The sequence below is a fragment of the Panthera leo genome, chromosome D4 (assembly GCF_018350215.1).
Source record: "Panthera leo isolate Ple1 chromosome D4, P.leo_Ple1_pat1.1, whole genome shotgun sequence".
Classification (NCBI taxonomy): Eukaryota; Metazoa; Chordata; class Mammalia; order Carnivora; family Felidae; genus Panthera; species Panthera leo.
The window spans coordinates 93,801,565-93,819,222 of record NC_056691.1 but is presented as its reverse complement, the minus strand read 5'-3'; the positions used below and the strand labels follow the sequence as shown (position 1 = coordinate 93,819,222).

Genomic DNA, 17,658 nt, shown 5'->3' with positions numbered 1-17,658 from the left:
GTTCATATTATTTCAAAATCTGGAAACAACCCAGTGTCTGTGAGCAGGTGAGTGGTTAGACAGACTCAGGGAAGCCACAAGACAACACCACACAGCAACGAAAAGGAAGAAACCAGATCTTCTGAGTTGGCCTCAGAGAGGACAGCCAGTCCCTAAAGGTGTGATTCCATTTTTATAATGTTCTTAAAAACTCAAACTTATGAAAGCGGAGGACGGATTAGTGATTGCCATGGGCTGGAGGCCACTGGGGGACACAGCTGTGAGGGCACAAATGTCTGGCTGTGACTTTGTGCCCCATTTCATGGGATGTGACCCACTCACCATTCTCTCTGCATATTGAGAATCTACACTTAGCTCAAATAGTTAATTCTTTTTATTTCTGAGAGAGAGTGGGGAGGGGCAGAGAGAGGGGGAGGGGGGAGAGGGAGACGGGGGGGGCGAGAGAGAGAGAGAGAGAGAGAGAGAGAGAGAGAGAATCTCAAGCAGGCCTCACACCCAGCGCAGAGCCCCACACAGGGCTCTATCTCACGACCCTGGGATCAGGACCTGAGCCAAAATCGGACGCTCAAGCAACTGAGCCCTCCATGTGCTCCAAGTATTTAATTTTTTAAATGGAGGAGGTAACAATGGCATCCGGCTCAAGACGGCTGCAGGATTATCATATCAGAACAGCAGCCAGCACACAGGAAACCTCATAAAACAGTCAGCTTTCAGTTTCTATTTACCTCTTCGCATTTCAGGAGCTGGACCTGCCTCCTTCCCTTTGTCCAGCAGCTCCGGGGACAGATTTGGAGGCCTTTGTGCCCAGGCCCACACCCACACCGCCTGTGTCCCAGGCATGTGGGCCCAGAAAAGCACAGGGAGGAAACGCAGCGTCCAGGAGGGACTTTACCCTCAAGGAGCAGACCAGAGGGTGAGGCCGGGGCCGGAGGGCAGCTGGGGCAGGCTGGGCCTCGGGTCTCTGCATCTGCCCAGCGTTGCAGGGTTTGCCTCTGGCTGTGCCTCAGTGGAGACACAGAGCCCGGTACCTATCAGGTGACGGGAAGGAGGATGGTCTGACTTCCTGCCCATCCCAGAGGCCGTCCCCGCCCCCACCACTGCATTCTCAGCACGAGCGCCTGACCCAGCAGGTGTGGACAGAGCAGGGAGGCGACGCTGAGGGCTCTTCAGGGGCCCCTGCCCTTACAGGAGGCTGCAGCACCCAGGGAACACCTCCACCTTCTGCAGTCCCAGCGGTGTCCACCCCCACTGCCCGCCCAGTCCAGGATGGGTCAGCCATCCCAAGCGCTCTCTGGCCCTGCAGCTGCTGGGGCTTTGTGAGGCACAGACAGATGCCCGCGAAGGATGAGAAAGGGCCCACTGTCAGAAGAAGGGCAGGAGGAGGGAGGAGTTGAGCCACATACACCAGCCACAGGGACGGGGGCCTGGGATCAGCCACAACACTACCCTGTGTCCATGGGGGTCAAGTGGGTTCCTGCTCTCCCAGCTGGGTTCCAACCCCACGGTATTTGGTGAACACGTTAGCAACAGGGCACAGCGGTGATGGGAACAGACAGAGGCTTGTCCAGACAAGCCTGGGGTCTGAGCACAGCCTGTTATGGACTGAACTGTGTCCTCCTCCAAATTCCTGTGTTGAAACCCTAACCCCTAATGTGACTGTATTTGGAGATAATAAGTTTAAACAGGATCATAAAGGTGGGCCCTACGTAGACAGGACTGTCTTAGAAGAGGAAAGGGATACCGGAGACCTCTCTGTGTGCACAGACAAGAGACCACGTGAGAACAGGCGAGAGGTCAGCTGTCCACAAGCCGGGAAGAGAGCTTTCACCAAAACCCACTCTGTCGGCACCTGATCTCAGACCTCCAGTCACCAATAAATGTCTGTTGCTTCAGCCACCCCTTGTATGGCATTCCGTTACGGCAGCCCAAGCTCACACACAGCCCTTCAAGGGAACACATGTGCGAGTGGACAGATGGACTCATCACGGAGCGCCAGAGGGGGAGCCTTTTGGGGCAAGAGAAGGGCAAAGAGGCCAGAAGGTGGAGGACAGTGTGGGAGTTGGAGAGAAGCCACAAATGGCCCCATCCAACAAGAAGTACAAAGGCCCCACACCTCCCAGCCAGGACAGGGGACCAGAGGCATAGGCTCTTGTTTTGTGGGGAGAGGGTGCCACTGGCTGGTGTGGTGGGGGCTCCTAGAGTGGCCTCCCCAGGAAGGAGACTGAGACACAGAACTGGGGAAAGAGGGTACAGTGAGGGGCGCAGGATGGCATTGGCAGGGGTGAATGGCAAGACGCCCAGGGGCCTTGTTACACTTGACCTCTTGAGAACCTCAGAGTTCTAGGTCCGTCTGACTGCGCGTCAGGTTTGGGGATGGCCCAGAGGGTGTGAGCTACAGGCAGGGGGAGGGAGGCACAGGGTCACAAAGAGCCCCGCCTTGCACATGCCAGCGGCTCCCCTACTTGGACAGCCCAAGAAGGGACCAGGAGCCAAGGTGGTGGGGGGCCTCCATCCTGTACCTGCTCGGCCATCCCCTGCTTCAGTCCTGAGACCAGCTTTGTAACACATGAAGACATTAGCAGCCATTCTCACCTCAGTATGAATGTGCAGCTCTGAGCCCACCAGTGTGGGAGAGAGGGTGGCAGGGCAGCTGCCTGGGGCTGGGCAGGGACAGACATTCCAGGCTGGCAGCTCCACCCATGCAGGGCAGGTGCGCGCACTATGCACACGCACAGTCTCGCGCCCTCACAGCGCACCAGCCACAGGAGAGGGGAGCAGTTGCCCTCAGCTGCCCCCATGGAGACACGGCAGGCCTGGGACCCTGTGGGTCTGGGGGAGCAGAGTACTGACTGAGGCCTGAGCCTGGAGACGCGGTCACAGACCAGCCTAGGTAGGCCGGTCCCAAGAGCAGAAGCTGGATGGAAACGTGGATTTTTACATAAAAGCTCCTTAAGTGTTGGCAACTAACTTCCGGCCCATTTCAGAATTCTGGTCATGCCTCTTCAGCCCACCAGCCCCACATCCAAGACGGGGAGCAGCCTTTGATTCTCACAGCCCAGTCCCCCACCCACCCTTGGCCACTCAGTGCACCCAGGCAGACCACAGGGCCCAGGAATGGACACATCCCAGCCCCCACATGGCTGTGTCCCCTCCCTTCCCAGAAGCCTTCCAGCATCCCATCCCCCTCCCACTAGCCAAAACTGAATTCACGTCTCCAGGCTGTACCACCTACCTCCCCACCATCCCTCCCTGAAGAATTTCGTGAGCCTTGGCTGGCAGGTCCCCCGAGTCAGGCTTCCAAGGCTTCAAGGCCCACTCAGAATGAAACCTGAAGGAGTCACTGGCCAACCTCCCCAGTCTCTCCTGCTCAGAGGCCGGCTGCCCAGAAAGTGCTTGGCCATATCTGGGCCCGGGGCTGCTTCTCTGCTCTGGGCTCCATGGCAGCAAGTTTGCAGAGACTGAGCCAGCGTTCCCTCGGGGCTGCTGCGCTAGGTGGCATGGGAAAGGCACCCCCAAGTCGTGCAGAGCTCCTCAAGCATCTGAACGTTGACTTGAGGTTCCACCCCACACGAGAATGCCTAGCTTGAGACAACCTTCAGGACACCCTAGCGGCAGAGCCTGAATCCCAGGGTCAGCTGCCCACAGCACAGCTCAGCTCCAGGAGGCTGGGAAGTCCGGATGCCCTGCCCTACCCAGGATCACCAGGCCCCTGGGGCTGGAGACGAGAGGGCTCTTCCTCAGCCCTCGGACACAAGGCGGAAGGGTTGGGGGGTCTGCGGGCCATGCCGAGGAGGGGCCTGTCTCTTTATGCTCTCCGAGCTCCAGCCCAGGAGAGTATAAAGAACCCTAAAACAGAGGAAGAAGGGGGAGGGGGAATAGGATAGAGGAGACACCAAGAGACAGCAAGCAGAGTAAGTGAGCTGGTCCTCTATAAATACCCAGCCCGGGGGCGTGTGCTATGAGGGAGGCCGGGATTCCACCCTACCCACCTCCCTCAAGTTATATAATCCACCACGGGGCTCTAGGCCTGTACCCAGGGCCCGGCAGACCCACGAGGAGGCCACTAGCAGGAGGGAGGCACCTGGGGGCTGGGCACAGGGCACCCCCACCCCATCCGCCCCCAGCCCACTCTGGGAGTGGACTTCTCAATGACACCACAGCACCAGCAGGGCCTGCAGACCCCTGGCCAGACCTGTTCCGAGTCATCAGTCATGCCCCATGGATGCTACCTGGAAGGACTGAAACTTCATACCCCAAATAATGGCCCTGAGGACCTCCCTCTGCTGCTCCCGGGGCTACTTGTTAGAACTCAGCCCCCCACCCCTTGGTCCCAGCTAAATGCTGAGGAGGCCATGTCCAGCCTCAAGTCAGGACCAGGACAGAAAGTCCAGCAAACCCCTGACCTGACCAGACCCGGCACCAACCCAGCAAACCTCTGACCTGACCAGCCATACAGACACCCCTCCCGCCCAGCAGACCCCCAATCTGACCTGGCATAGAGACCCCCACCCCCACCCGGCAAGCCCTTAATCTGACCAGGCAAACAGACCCCCGGCAGCAAACCCCTGATCTGACCAATAGAGACCCCATCGGTGGCATCGCAGTCGTAGACAGGATGGAGGGAGACCCTATATGGAGCCTATGGCACCTACGCGGTGGCCGAACGCGACTGTTCCAGTGCCCACAGCTCAGACGCACACCGGGTGCAGCCCACGTCCAAATCCAGTGTTGCTAGGCACTCGGACACGGTGGCTTTTGTCATCTCAAACTTAGACACAGGGTCACCTCATATTCGGGTATGAAATCACTTGTCAGCCACAGTGAGGCCCAGCCCCTTGGTCTCCACACTTGGGCACACGGTCACTGCTCACCTCGGCCCATACCTACTGGACCCGCCTCGTCCAGGGCAGACGTCCTCTGGGCTTGGCCTCCCCAGAGCACTCTCCTGCACCATCACCCCCTCTCTCAGCCGGGCCTCCACGGCGCCAGGAGGCCGGCCTGTCTATGCCCCAGCTGGACAGGAAGCAGCAGGCCTCCTAGTGGTCAAGGGCTGAGCCAGGACCAGACTTCCTCCCAGAGCAACGCAGCCCGCTTGCCCTCTCTGCTTCCCACAGGAGGCCCAGTCTGGGGAGAGAGGCCCCTGAGCTCTAATTACATGTCCTGAAAAGAAATCCCAGTTTAATCTGAAGTAAAATGAGAAGCTGTGGTTGGAAACGTCCCCTGGAGGAGCCACCTGCCTGAGCTAGGACACGTGTCTCTGCTCGTGTCCCCCAGGACCAGGAAGGAAAGCGCCGGGCTGAGGCCATGACAGGAGCAGGGACTCTCAGGGTTGGGGGACGCTGGGCTCTGCCAGCAGGAAGACATGCCCGGGGTCTGAGGGGCCCCTGCTCGGGCCCCTGCCCTGACTGCCAGCTGGAATCAATCCCTCAGGGACCAAAGGGTGGGGCAGGGACTTCCAAGAGGGATTGTGAGGGTGGAGGCAGGGACACGGGGACAGCATCAGGAGGTCAGACACGTGGGGTCAGCTACAGGTGAGCTGGGGCGTGGCTGCCCCACTAAGGAGGTGCCAGACGGTTTCCTGTGGGCAATCTACCAGACCAGTGTTCCTTCCAGCTGCACCCCAGTCCAAGGCCCCATCATATCCACCTGGGTTACCGTCCCCTTGGTCAGCCCTGCACCGGGTCCCAGCTCTTGCACTCACAGCCCTCCAGCAGCCCCCACAGCCTGCCACATCTTCACCCTCTGCTCCCCTCCCAGGCTCACCGAGACCCACCTCCCCCCCTGCCTGCTCCCCTGCTTGCGGTGCTTCCCAGGGCCCTTCCTGACCCCCACGAAAGGACAAACGTCACCCTCAACCCACCCTGGCCGTCCGCTCCTTGCTGCGCTTCACTACCCTGCATGGCACGTGTTGTTTGTTCACTATCGCCCCCAGCAGATGGCAGCCTCCATGCTCACCACCGTGGCCTCAGCAACTAGAGCATTTGACAAATACCTTCCAAGTGAATGAGGGCATGGACGGCCAGACAGTCACTGAGTAAAGGAGGGAAGGTGAACAGAGAGGGAGGCGAAGGAAGAGGTGAGAGACTGGATGTGGCAGAGGAACCCTTCCTTCCCTCCTTCCTTCCTCCCTCCCTTCCTCCTCCCTCCCTTCCTTCCTTCCTTCCTTCCCTCCTTCCTTCTTCCCTTCCCTCCTTCCTTCCTCCCTTCCCTCCCTTCCTCTCCTTCCTCCCTCCTTCCCTTTCCTTCCTTTCTTCCTTCCTTCTCTTCCTCCCTCCCTCCCTCCCTTCCTCTCCTTCCTCCCTCCCTCCCTTTCTCCCTTCCTTCCTCCCTCCCTTCCTTTCTTCCCTCCTTCCTTCCTTCCCCCTTCCTTCCTTCCCTCCCCCTTTCCCTCCTCTTCCTTCCCTTCCTTCCCTTCCTTCCTTCCTTCCTTCCTTCCTTCCTCCTTCCCTCCCTTCCTCCCTCCCTTCCTTCCTTCCTTCCTTCCTCCCTCCCTCCCTTCCTCCTCCCTCCCTTCCTTCCTTCCTTCCTCCCTCCCTTCCTCCTCCCTCCCTTCCTTCCTTCCTTCCTTCCTCCTTCCCTTCCTCCCTCCCTCCCTCCCTCCCCTCCTCCCTCCCTCCCATCCTTCCTCCCTCCCTTTCTTCCTTCCATTCATTCTCTCTCCTGACTCCCCATCTCTCTGCCCCCACCTCCCTTGCCCTCCCCATCTCATCCCCTACCCTTGTGCATCAGCCTCTAACCCTTTCCACACCACACCTCAGCTCATGTGCTTGCTTCCTAGTTCACTGGAAACACAACAGTCTGAGGGCTTCTCCACCGCCCTGCTTCCTCACCTGCCAGCCCAAGTGCACTCTCAGCCCCTCCCCCATTTCCCGCTGAGATCAACAGACAGGGACTCCCAGCATTCTGGATTCCACTTTCCCTCATCCATCCAGAACATCTCTCCAGGACACGCTGCCTACATCGTCTGCTCATCCTTGCCTCCTGGACTACCACACAGGCTGTAGTCTCTATCCTGCCCCTTCACCTCCCTCCTGCCACTGCCCCACTTCTCTGCCTTGCTTTGCTGCAAAATTCTGAAAAGAAGAGCTGCCCACAGGTGCTCACCACGAACCCCTCCTCCATTCCCTCCTCTTGCTTCTATTTAGGAAGAGCTCTTCCTTCCTGAAACACCATCCACTTTCCTCTTTGGGTTCTCCACCCACCTCACTGGCCAGTCCCAATCTACGAACTCCGGTCCCTGGGCTCAGTCATGGGCAGCTTCCCCAGGGATCCTGACTATTCTTGGACTCTGAAGACCATCGATACACCTGTGTCCTGCACTGACACCCCCAGCCACCGCCTCCCCAAATATGTAGATGGCTCACCCCTCATGCCCTTCCAAACTCACCGTCCCACTGAGGGCCTCTCTACGCATCCTACATGGAGCAGGAGCCTCCCAGCCCACACTCCGCACTCCTAACTCCCTTCCGGTGCGGGAAATTGAAGCATGGCCTTTCCATTTACGGAGTGACCTTCATGGCATACCTCCCCCCAGGCACTGTGATGTAGCCATGAAGAACACAGGTCAAGACCTGCCCTTGCCAAGCATATATCGAGGGGCAGGAGTGGCGGGGGGCACACTAAACATCACACGTAATGAAGTGTGAATGTTCTAAGAAATCTATGTACACCAAGAAGAAACAGAGGAGGGCTGGGGATACGGTGTCCCCCAGCATGTTGGCCACAGGGCAGGGGATCAGCAGTCTTGTTCACTCCTGTGTCCTCAGCACCTGGCAGAGGCTCAGCAAATTTTCAATAAATGAGCAATTAACCAATGATGATTAGCAGAGAAAGTGTCAGAAGATGGCAGCTCAAGTGGCAGAGGCACGGACGAGGGGCATACGGGGGGCCTGTGGGCAGGACAGCCCCTCAGCACATCCCCGTGGAGCTAGGACTAGGTGCTATGCTCCCTAATGCCAGGGGTAGACCTAGGCTTGGGGATAAGGGGCTTCCCTGAGGCATGGGTGGGGACCCCATTCCACTCAAGTCTCCTCCCATGACCTGCACACCAGCCTCAGAAGCAGAAGGGACCCCAGCAGGCCTCTAGGGACAAGTCGGGCTTCACCAAGCAACGCGGCCTCCCCAGCCAGAGCCCTTCCCCTCCCCACCAGGGGCCTCCAGCCCTCTGAGCCCCAATTAAGTAAACCCTAATTAAAAACAACAAAGTAATGAGAAGTAATGCCCCTCCCATGGCTATCCACAGGGACCTCAGCTCAGGAGGGGCTGGGTTAGAGCACCTCCCTGGCTTCCCCACTGGTTAGCACTCACACCGAAATGACCTGGGACCTCCTTCTACCACATACCCACATGCACACACACCCAGGCTCATAAGCCCCCGTGAGCCACAAGCAGGAGCACCTGAGCGGGTTCCCTGCATGACTCTGGGCCCACACGTGAGCCCCTAGGGGACACAGGTCACCGTCCCCACCTGAGACACCTCTGGCAATGATGTGCAGAGAGAGGGAGCCTGGAAACTACTAGTGCCAACTCCTGGCCCTCCTCCTACAGACGCAGAGGGCAGAGACTCTGAGACCCAGAACAAGGCCAAAAACCGAAAGAGAATAAGGAAGAAGGAGAGAGAAAAAGCGAAAAGACACAGAGAAACAAAGGCATCAAGAGTGAAAGAAATAGTGACAGAGAAGACAAAGAAGTCAGAGAAGGCCAGAAATGCAGAGACGAGGACCACGAAAGTAAGGGAAGGAAGAAAAGAGAGACAGAGACACAGAGAAACCAGGGTTGGGGGGTGGGGTGTGAGATGGAGGAGAGAAGTACACGGGAAAGATGAGAGAGTGAAAGAGAGAGAGAGAGAGATGAAGAAACAGAAACAGAAAGAAGAGATGGACAAAGTAGGGGTCTCCAAGGCCAGGGCCAGGGGCCAGAATTAAGGTCTCAGGACCCTTGCGACCCTCTCACTGGGGCTCTCAGGAAGGTGAGTCCACCCTCCTCTGTCTTGTGACCTCCCCTTGAGAAGTCTCTCCCAGCCCTCACTGAGCGAATGGCTCCCTGGACCTGGAACCAGGACGAGCTTATCAGAAGACCGCAGGTCCTGCCAAGGAGTAGATGGGGGTTCCTCTGCCTCCCTGCCTTGTTCCTAGAAACCCAGACACTCAGCACCATGGACAGCAGACTGGGAGGCAGGGTCCTGCCACCCAGCGGGCTCCCAGCAGGCCGAGCACAGAGCACTGCCACTTCAGTAACCCATTAATTCAGCAGACACTCTCTGACCTCTCCTGGGGGCCCGCCCCAAGCTAGGCTCTGGGGACACCCTGAAAAATAAGACACCGTTCTTGTCTTCAGGGGCTCACGTCTAGAGGGAGGGAGCGATGTAAACAGCCAGTGATGCTCCCGGACACCCTGCCCAGTGCCCCGTGGACCACGGGGAGCGCCCCGCCCTCTGAGGGCCACGCTCACCACCAGCACCCCCACCAGCATCATCAGTGGGACCGGGAGTCTTGCTTGGTTGCCCAGAGGCTATTTAGCCAAGTTCATGTCTTCTCACACACAGGGAGCCCGTGGAGGCTTGAGCCCCAGATCTGGGCCTTCCGTGGTCACCTCCTCCCTCCTCTGCCTTCAGCCTAAACCACCTCTGCACAGGTGGTCACCTTCACCAAGGCAGGTTAGGGGTCGCTGGGCAGGGTGGAGGCCTTGGCCACAATCACCCTTCCTTGGGAAGGAGTGTTCTGGGCAACAGTGGGGCCTCCCTCCTCCTCTCTGATTGGGGCTCTGAGCCTCTCTGGGACCACAAGGCCCCAGGGAAGAAGAGACTGCAGTCCCTGGCCTGGGGTGGGGCCTCTGGGGCCTGGGCTATGCAAACAGGTCCTGTGGAGCAAACTCCCTAAGCACTCACCCACCCCACTCCCAGAGCAGCCTAGCTCCAGCCTTCAGCCCGCTGGCCAGAGAAGCAGGGCAAGGGCCCTACTGTCAGGCAGTCAGAAAGACCGAAAGACCTAGCCTCCAAAGGTGAGGGGCTCAGTGACGACGAGCAGGGTGCTCTGCCTGCACACCCACCCCAGCCCACCCCCAAATCAACTTCGAATCACAAATTGTCAATTACCAGGGTCCATTTGAGGAGGACAGTGGTGGGCAGGACACACTGATTAAGCACCTTCCTGGAGCCAGAAACCATGGAAACACACAACGTTCACGCACTCGTCCAAGCACAGCGCCAGAGCTCTGAGAACACACTTCCAGGCAGCTCTTCAGTCAGGAAACTGCCCAGAGCCCTCCCTCTGCCCTGGGAAGCCCCTCCCCCATGGGGACCCAGCCACAGAGCCAGTGGCCCCACGCCTGTGGTCTGTAAGAGCGCTCCACCTGAGGACAGAACGCTGCACGTAGGTCCTTCAGCAAAGACGGCCACTCACGGGTAACAGCCCCGTCCCACACAATCAGGCATTTCCTCACACGGCCACCAGCACTCACAACAGCTTGGTGTGGACACTGCTGGCTCAGCCCTAGCTCCAAGTAAGGGGACACCCCAGGTCCTGGCCACCTACCCTGTGAGAACCACCACAAAGTCCATGACGTTCCAGCCGTTCCGCAAGTAGGAGCCCTTGTGGAAGACGAAGCCCAGAGCTATGATCTTGATCCCCGCCTCAAAGCAGAAGATGCCAATGAAGTAGGGCTCTGTGTCATCCTGCAAAGAGGCAGAGAAAGGGTTGCCACCACCCCCAAGTTGGGCAGGTCGAGGCAGCAGGCAGGGACACTGTCCCAGCTCTGACCCCACCCCCCCCTCCACTCAGCCTCACCACCTACAGATTTCACAGGAAACGTGGCCCTGCTCCCATAGTCAGTGGCACCCCAGCCACAACAGGGCGGTGGCGGGGGGGGGGGGGTGTCCTGGGGTCTCTCACGCCTCGAAGCCCTGCAGCAGGAGAAGCAATGTTGACAGCACTTGTGGGCCTTTTCTGCAATCCATCCCACACCCCACGCACTAAAGGTATTATCATCCTGACTCTAAAGGAAACGGGCCCAGACATGACAGCTTGCTGGAGACTCACAGCTTGTTGGAAACCAAGCCATATTCAAACCCAGAGGTGATCGGTGTGATCCTGGGCTCCAATCACTGCAGAAGTTGCCTGGATAATGCCCCAATGCCTGGGGTGCAGCCCGGGACCCACTTATTCATTCAACACACATCTTCTGGATAATAATCATAACACACAAATGCAAATCTTGGTGGGGACAAATACAGCCCAGACCCCAGGGAGCCTCTGGAGAGTAAGGCAGACAGCAGGGCAGCGAGGACAGGAATTCCAGGTGGAGGGAACAGTGTGAGCAAAAGAATGTTGTCACCGCATCTTATCACTCAGCCACGAGCATCAACTGGGGCCAGGTCTGTCTGGTGCCGAGCAAGGTGGGAAGCAAGCTGTACAGGGCTCGGGGAGGAGGACGTCACATGGAGACATGCACAGATGGTGTGGTAAGTGACCAGGGGCATCGCTCACTTGGGGACGGTGGCATAGAGAGCCTTGGTGCAGGTGAGCCCCAGGGAACTGGACCACGGGGGTGCACTGGGAAGGTCAGCATGGGAAACGGCCTGAGTGCAGACCAAGGACACCTGTATGCCAGGGCTGCTGTTATAAAAAAGCAGATGAAGGAGTGGTGGGAAGGGCCTGCCCTTAGGGAGCCAGAGGAGGAACTGCCCTACAGAAAGCGGCTCTGCCCTGCCAGAAAGGGGCCAGGGTTGCAGGGCCTGGGGACTGGCCACTTTGGGGCTGCAGGGGAGGAGAGCGCCAGACTGGCTCCCTGTGGCTGCTGTCAGTTCCCACTGAGGGTCAGCAGCCCGTGTCTCCCCCCGCCACACACAGGAAGCCTGGTCCTCAAGAGTCCTCCCCATATGACCGGGAATACCCTCAGCCGGGGCCTCTCCGGCTGTGCCTGGCAGGAGCTACCTCCCCCAGAGGCCCCGTCAGCCCTGTGCCCATCACCACCCAGCTCTCCCATCTTGGTACCCAGATGCTGACTCATGACCGAAATCATCCACTGAAAGCTTTAGGTCTGCTTTAGTCAGAGGGTCCTCTCTCCCCCAAACGAAGGGGCTGTTGACCATCAGCCCCAGGGAAGACACTGGCTCCAACAAACACGTCTTCACAGAGAGCTTCCAGGCAGACGAAAGAGCAGGCCCGAGCTGGGAGATGGGACAGGGCCCACGACAGATCCTTCTCTTCAGGGCGAGCTCGGAAGGGGTGAGGTGGGACTGCAAGCTAGCGGTTCTGGCCAAAGGCCGCTCAGGAGGTTGACGGCTGGCCGAGAAGCAGAACCCCAGAGACAGAGAGCTGTGAAGGCCCCACCCCACTCCAGGCTGGCAGACAGTGAAGAGGCTGACCCTTTGTCACCCAGCCCCCTACAGGTCCACCAGCATCAGCACAAGCCTCCAGGTCTGAACCCTGAAGCCGCCACAGCCCCTCCTCTCCAGGCCCCAATCCGTGTTCCAGCCTTCTGTCTGTCCTAACGGCCCGAAGACCTGTGTCTACACACAAGACTAGGGTCAGCAAGGGCTCCCAAGGCCTCTAGGCACATTCTATTTGTTCTCCCAATAGCCCAACCCCCCTCGCCACAAAGCAAATCTTCCCTCATTTGGGAGGTAGGAGCTCAGACTTGCCTGGATGCCCGGCTGGCCCACTCAAGCCTGTCACCCAGCAGGGACAAGCGTGAGACCAACTACTGTGCACTGGTCTCCCTGCCCCCTGCCCCCCACCATCTCCTGGCCTGCCTCCCTCTGGCCCTACCCCTGCCAGACTTCCCTGGAGATATGGCCACGCCCTGTGGCCTGGCAGAGGCTCTCTGCTCTCACTTTCACCCTCTGCTCTAGCCCCCTGAACACACACTCAGCACAAGCACACACAACACCAGCGTGCACAAGGGGGCCACAGGAGGCAAGTGACCCTGTCTGGTTCCTGGTGGGGCAAGACTCCCCCACAGGGACCACACCCACTCTTGCCTGGCGGCATGACTGTGCTGTCCTTCACACCCCTCCTCTCTCACAACCAAAACCCCCCGGCCTTCTGAGCACCTCCAGAAATGACTACTCCAGAAAACCTCCCACCCACTGGCTCTCCACTTCCTTGCCTTCTTTTGGTGCCTTGCAACACTGTGAGCACCCCCAGGTCAGCCTTACTCCGTCTCCCCTTCCCCACCCCTGGGCCTGTGATGGTGGGCAGTGAGGGTTCAGGGCCCACACTAAGCACTGAACAGGCCCTGTATCACCTCCTGTCTATCTCCACTGACGTCATAGAAAGAAGCCACAGAGACGATCAATCACTTGCCAGGCTACAAAGAAAGAGGGATTCTCCTCTTGATGCCCAGTAACCCCAGGAGAGACTGCTGGGGCAGCTCTTCAGCCAGGCCCCAGGTTCCCTCTCCAGACCCCTGTACCTGCTCTTTCCTTCTCTCTGTTCTGAGGCTCAGTCTCTCAGGCCTGGGAGCCCACACCAAGCCCAGGCAAAGGGATCAGGGCAGCAGGAAAGACTAGGGGCTAGGGGACAAGCCACACCTTTGAAATGGGACTCACTGCTCCAAATATCACCCTTCCTCTGCCCCAGCCCCTCCAGAGACCCTGCCCTGGCATCCTGACTCTCATGTGCTCCAACAGGGGACACCACAGGGACCTGTGCGGCTCTTGGCAGGAGTGGGTGAAAACGATTTAGGATGTTTGGGAAGAAAGCCTGGGAAGGAGGGCTTCCCCTGGGTAGGGGTGGCCCCATGGAGAAGGTATTCCAAGCAGAACCAGGAAAGACAACTCTGAGGGAGAGGAGGACAGCCCCTAGACCCAGGACCGTACCACAGGGCCTACCACAGCCTACCCATCGTGAGGGTGCTCATAGAGCCTGACATTCCTGACCCTGGACCACTATGAATGCCACTCCCCTACCCCAGGTTACACTAAGTTTCTTAGATCAAGGCTTAAGGTTGTAGAACTGGACAACCCTTTTAGGGTGTGGGGTGGCTAGTGGCACAGGGCAAAGTAGCTGTTAGCTAACGTGGCCTCTCTCAGGCCTTCCTTCCCACCATGGGCTGAGCCGGATACCCCAGTCCCCCAGACCCTGAGGGAGGTGTTAGCTGCCTGGGTTCTCACCTTTTCCTCCACAAAAAGGAGAGGAGAGCTGCCCAGATGTCCCTGTCCAAGGAAGCTAAGCTCATCCACAGATCCTAAAGGGTCCTGGAATCGGATGAGCCACCGCCACCCGCAGCCCTGCCCTCGGCCCCAGCGCACTCACCAGCCGCTCAGACATGGGTGTCTTGTCCCCGTCAGGCAGGTGCTGCTCCAGTGCCAGCACAATACAGTTGGCGATGATGGTGGCCAGGATCATGTATTCAAATGGAGTGCGTGGGTTAAGGACTGGCCAGGAGGTGCCAAGGGGGAGGGGAGGCGGGGAAGCCGAGGCCCACAGCGCGCAGCAGTGCAGCAACCACAGCGAGGCCACCTTCAGAGGGCCTGAGAATGACCGGTCAGAAGCCCACCCTTCCCTCTCTGCCCTCATCCTCGGCGGGATGGGGGGGTTGGGGATGGGGGTGGGGGGCGGGGGGGCCGCCTGGAGGCGGAGCCTCTGCAGTCTCTCGGCAGCCAGCCCCTCGGCACGTCCAGACGGCCGTCAGCACCGCGGACAGCGCCCCAGCCCCGCTCCGCCGGGCGTCCTCGACCCGAGGGGAGGGGACTGCGCGCCCCTAGCGCGAGGCTGAGGAAGGATCCTGCGCAGGCGCACACTCTCACCTACAGATACACGTAGCCACATGTGCCTACACAGGCACTCGAACATACATGTACCGAGTCCCGAACGCACGCACGCGCAACACCGGGTTCATGCTATGCTATGCCCGCACACACACGCAAGCACCTGCAGCCAGGCACGCGCCCGGGCTCGCGTCCACACGGGTGCTCACACCTACACAGACACGGATTCGCCCTCGTGTGCCCTCCAGGCTGGCCGCGCGCTCTGCACCCAGACCAAGGGAGCGAAGGGACGAGTCCAGGGACAGGGGGCTCCGCCCAGCGTCCGTCCCGCTCCCGCGGCCGCCACCACCACGACCACACGCGCGCGCGCGCGCGTACATCCTCAAACACACACGCACACGCGGCGCGCGAAGGCCCCCGGAGCCCCGCCCCGCCCCCTCCTCGCCGAGAGACGCGTCCCCATCCGCCTCTCTCCAGGTCGCACCCTCCTCCCGACCCTGGGAAAGATGGCCACTGGGCGCCGCACGCGACCCGCCCCAGCCCCGGCCTCCCCGCCCGGGCCGCCCCCTCCCCGACGCGCCGGAGCGCGGACACCGGACGCCGCGCCCGGCCCCTGTCCCCGCGACCTCGGACGGTCCCCCGGCCCCTGAGCGGCCCGGCCCCCCGGCAGGATATGGCCACTCGGTGATGCGCTTGGCGTATTTGCGGACGACGTTGTCCTCGCTGAAGACGAAGAGCGAGCGGTTGACGGTGAAGCAGTTCTGCTTGACCGGGATGGGGTTGTAGAGCGCCATAGTCCGCGCGCGCTGCGCGATCGACTGCTTGTAGAGGACCCGCTGGCCCGGCTGCAGCCCCCCGGGGCCCGGGCCGCCCGCCCCGCCGGCCCCGCCGCCCCGAGCCCGCTCCCCACCGGCGCCCCCATAGCGGCTGCCCAGCTCGTCCCCGAAGCGGACCATGGCTCCCAGGCGCCGCGCGCATCCCCCGGCCCGGCGGCCCCGGCAGGGAGGGCGCAGGGCGCGCCAGCCAGGCGCTCAGAGCGGAGCAGCCGCGGAGCCGCCGGACCTGCACCGGACCTCGCCCGGCCCAGCCGCTGCCGCCGCCGCCGCCGCCGCCGCCGCCGCCGCCGCCGCCGCACCCGACTCCGCCGCCCGCACCACGCCCTATAAGGGGCCGGTCACGTGGCGGCGCCCGGCCAATCCGCGCTCGCCCCGCCCGCCCGGATGCCGCCCGCCCCGCCCCCAGCTGGCCGCCCCCGCCCTGTCCCCCGCGGCCGGTCGGGGCAGCCGGCCTTCTGGGCTGCGCCTCGGCCCCCGGGTCTCCGGGACGAGCCCAGGGCGGGGGCGGGCGCGGGGATCGTGCGCCGAGTGCGCGTGCCGCCTCGCGCGGGGCCGGGCGCTGGCCAGATGCTGAAGCGAGCAGCTGGGGCCGGGGCCCGGGCGGGGCTGGGCGTCCTCGACGGACGGCCGAGCTGAGCGGCCCCAGCGCCCCCCCCCCCCCCGGCCGCCTTCTCCCCCAGGAGCAGGAGGCGTCAGCAGCCTTGAGGAGCTCCAGCCCAAAGTGCGGAGGGGTCAGGCCCCTGGCTCCCCACGTTTCTTTCCGCACCTCACTCCCCTCGCGGCGGACCACCGGCCTCCTCCAAGAAGATGCTGGCTCCCGGGCCCTCCCCTGCCACCCCTTTCAGAGTCTCTGACATCCTAATAGACATGCTTTCAACTCCCTGGTCTCGGGTTTTCAGGATGCACAACTCCGTCCTGGGCCCCCCCCCCAGCCCTCAAGCATATCCTAGGCCTTCCTGTCAACACGAATTGAATCAGTTCCGAAATCTCAGTTCAGAGATCCTTTGTTCCACCGTCCACTCAATAAAAACTGAAGAGAGCCTGCTGTGTGCCCTCCACGCATCCATCCATCAGCGGCTCCGAAACACACCTGCTAGACGCCAGGCGCTGGAATCCCAGCTCTGCCTTCCTGGAGCGGACATTCTTACACAAGGAGTGGCAAACGCTTACTTTGTGCCAGACACTGCTCTACTGCATTCACACACAATTGGTTCATTCGGCTAAGAAGCCTCACTCCTGGTGAGTGACAGAGGATATAAGGCAAATGTTGGACACCGTCCCCTTCACCAGTTCACGCACATGCAGCACCCGGGGGCAGTGGATGCCATGAGAACTGAACAAGTAAACAAGATGGCAAGTGACAGTGCAAGAGGCTTTTCTACCATCGAGTCAGGGTTGACCTGTCAGGAAATCATCCTCGCATGGACCTGAATGTCGTAGAGAAGTGAGATGTGCCAAGTGAGGCGAGGACAGAGCACAGAGGCCCAGGGTGGCAATCTTGGAGCTGTGCTGATGGAGATATGGGCTCCAGCTTCTGTTCCAAGTGTGATGGGACGTCAGAGAAGAGTTCTGAGGAGAGACACCATCGTGACTCCTGTTCTGAACGAATCCCTCTGTCTGTTGAGTACAGAATAGGCTGCAGGTTTTGGGGTGTGTTTTGCCCAGGATGCATTCAGAAGTTAGCAACTCAAGTCCCAGCTGTGGTTTACACAGTACAGTTTTAGCCTCACCGAATAAAAAGGCATAAAGTATCCCATTTCAGGAACACAAACTCTTGCCATCCTTTCCTCCCTCCCATGGTCACAGTGTATGGTTTTTGTCTTCATACGTCTCAAACCTCATGGCCCAAGGTGGCTGCCGTAGCACAAAGCATCCCATCTTCATATCACCATCTCAAATGAAGAAAGAGAAAGGTGTAAAAAGGACATCCATTTTTTAAAAATAAATATATAGGGGGGACCGGGTGACTCAGTCAGTTGAGCGTCCAACTCTTGATTTCGCCTCAGGTCATGATCCCAGGGTCGTGGGATCAAGCCCCATGCCAGGTACTGTGCTGAGTGTGGAGCTTGAGATTCTCTATCCTTCTTCCTCTGTCCCTTTCCCCCACTCACT

At 60.0% G+C, this 17,658-nt stretch overlaps 1 protein-coding gene across 1 annotated transcript in view; it reads right to left on the bottom strand.

Annotated features, from left to right (window-relative positions):
* The window catches only part of CACNA1B (calcium voltage-gated channel subunit alpha1 B), a 189,012-nt gene extending 173,346 nt beyond the window's left edge, over window positions 1-15,666 (bottom strand). Inside the window, exons 1-3 of the mRNA XM_042912141.1 lie at window positions 15,291-15,666; window positions 14,256-14,377; window positions 10,533-10,672 (exon numbers count right to left, since the gene is read on the bottom strand). Of these exons, the coding sequence (XP_042768075.1) occupies window positions 10,533-10,672; window positions 14,256-14,377; window positions 15,291-15,666 (638 nt within the window). The remainder of the gene's footprint in view (window positions 1-10,532; window positions 10,673-14,255; window positions 14,378-15,290) is intronic.
* Window positions 15,667-17,658: the final 1,992 nt, after the last annotated feature.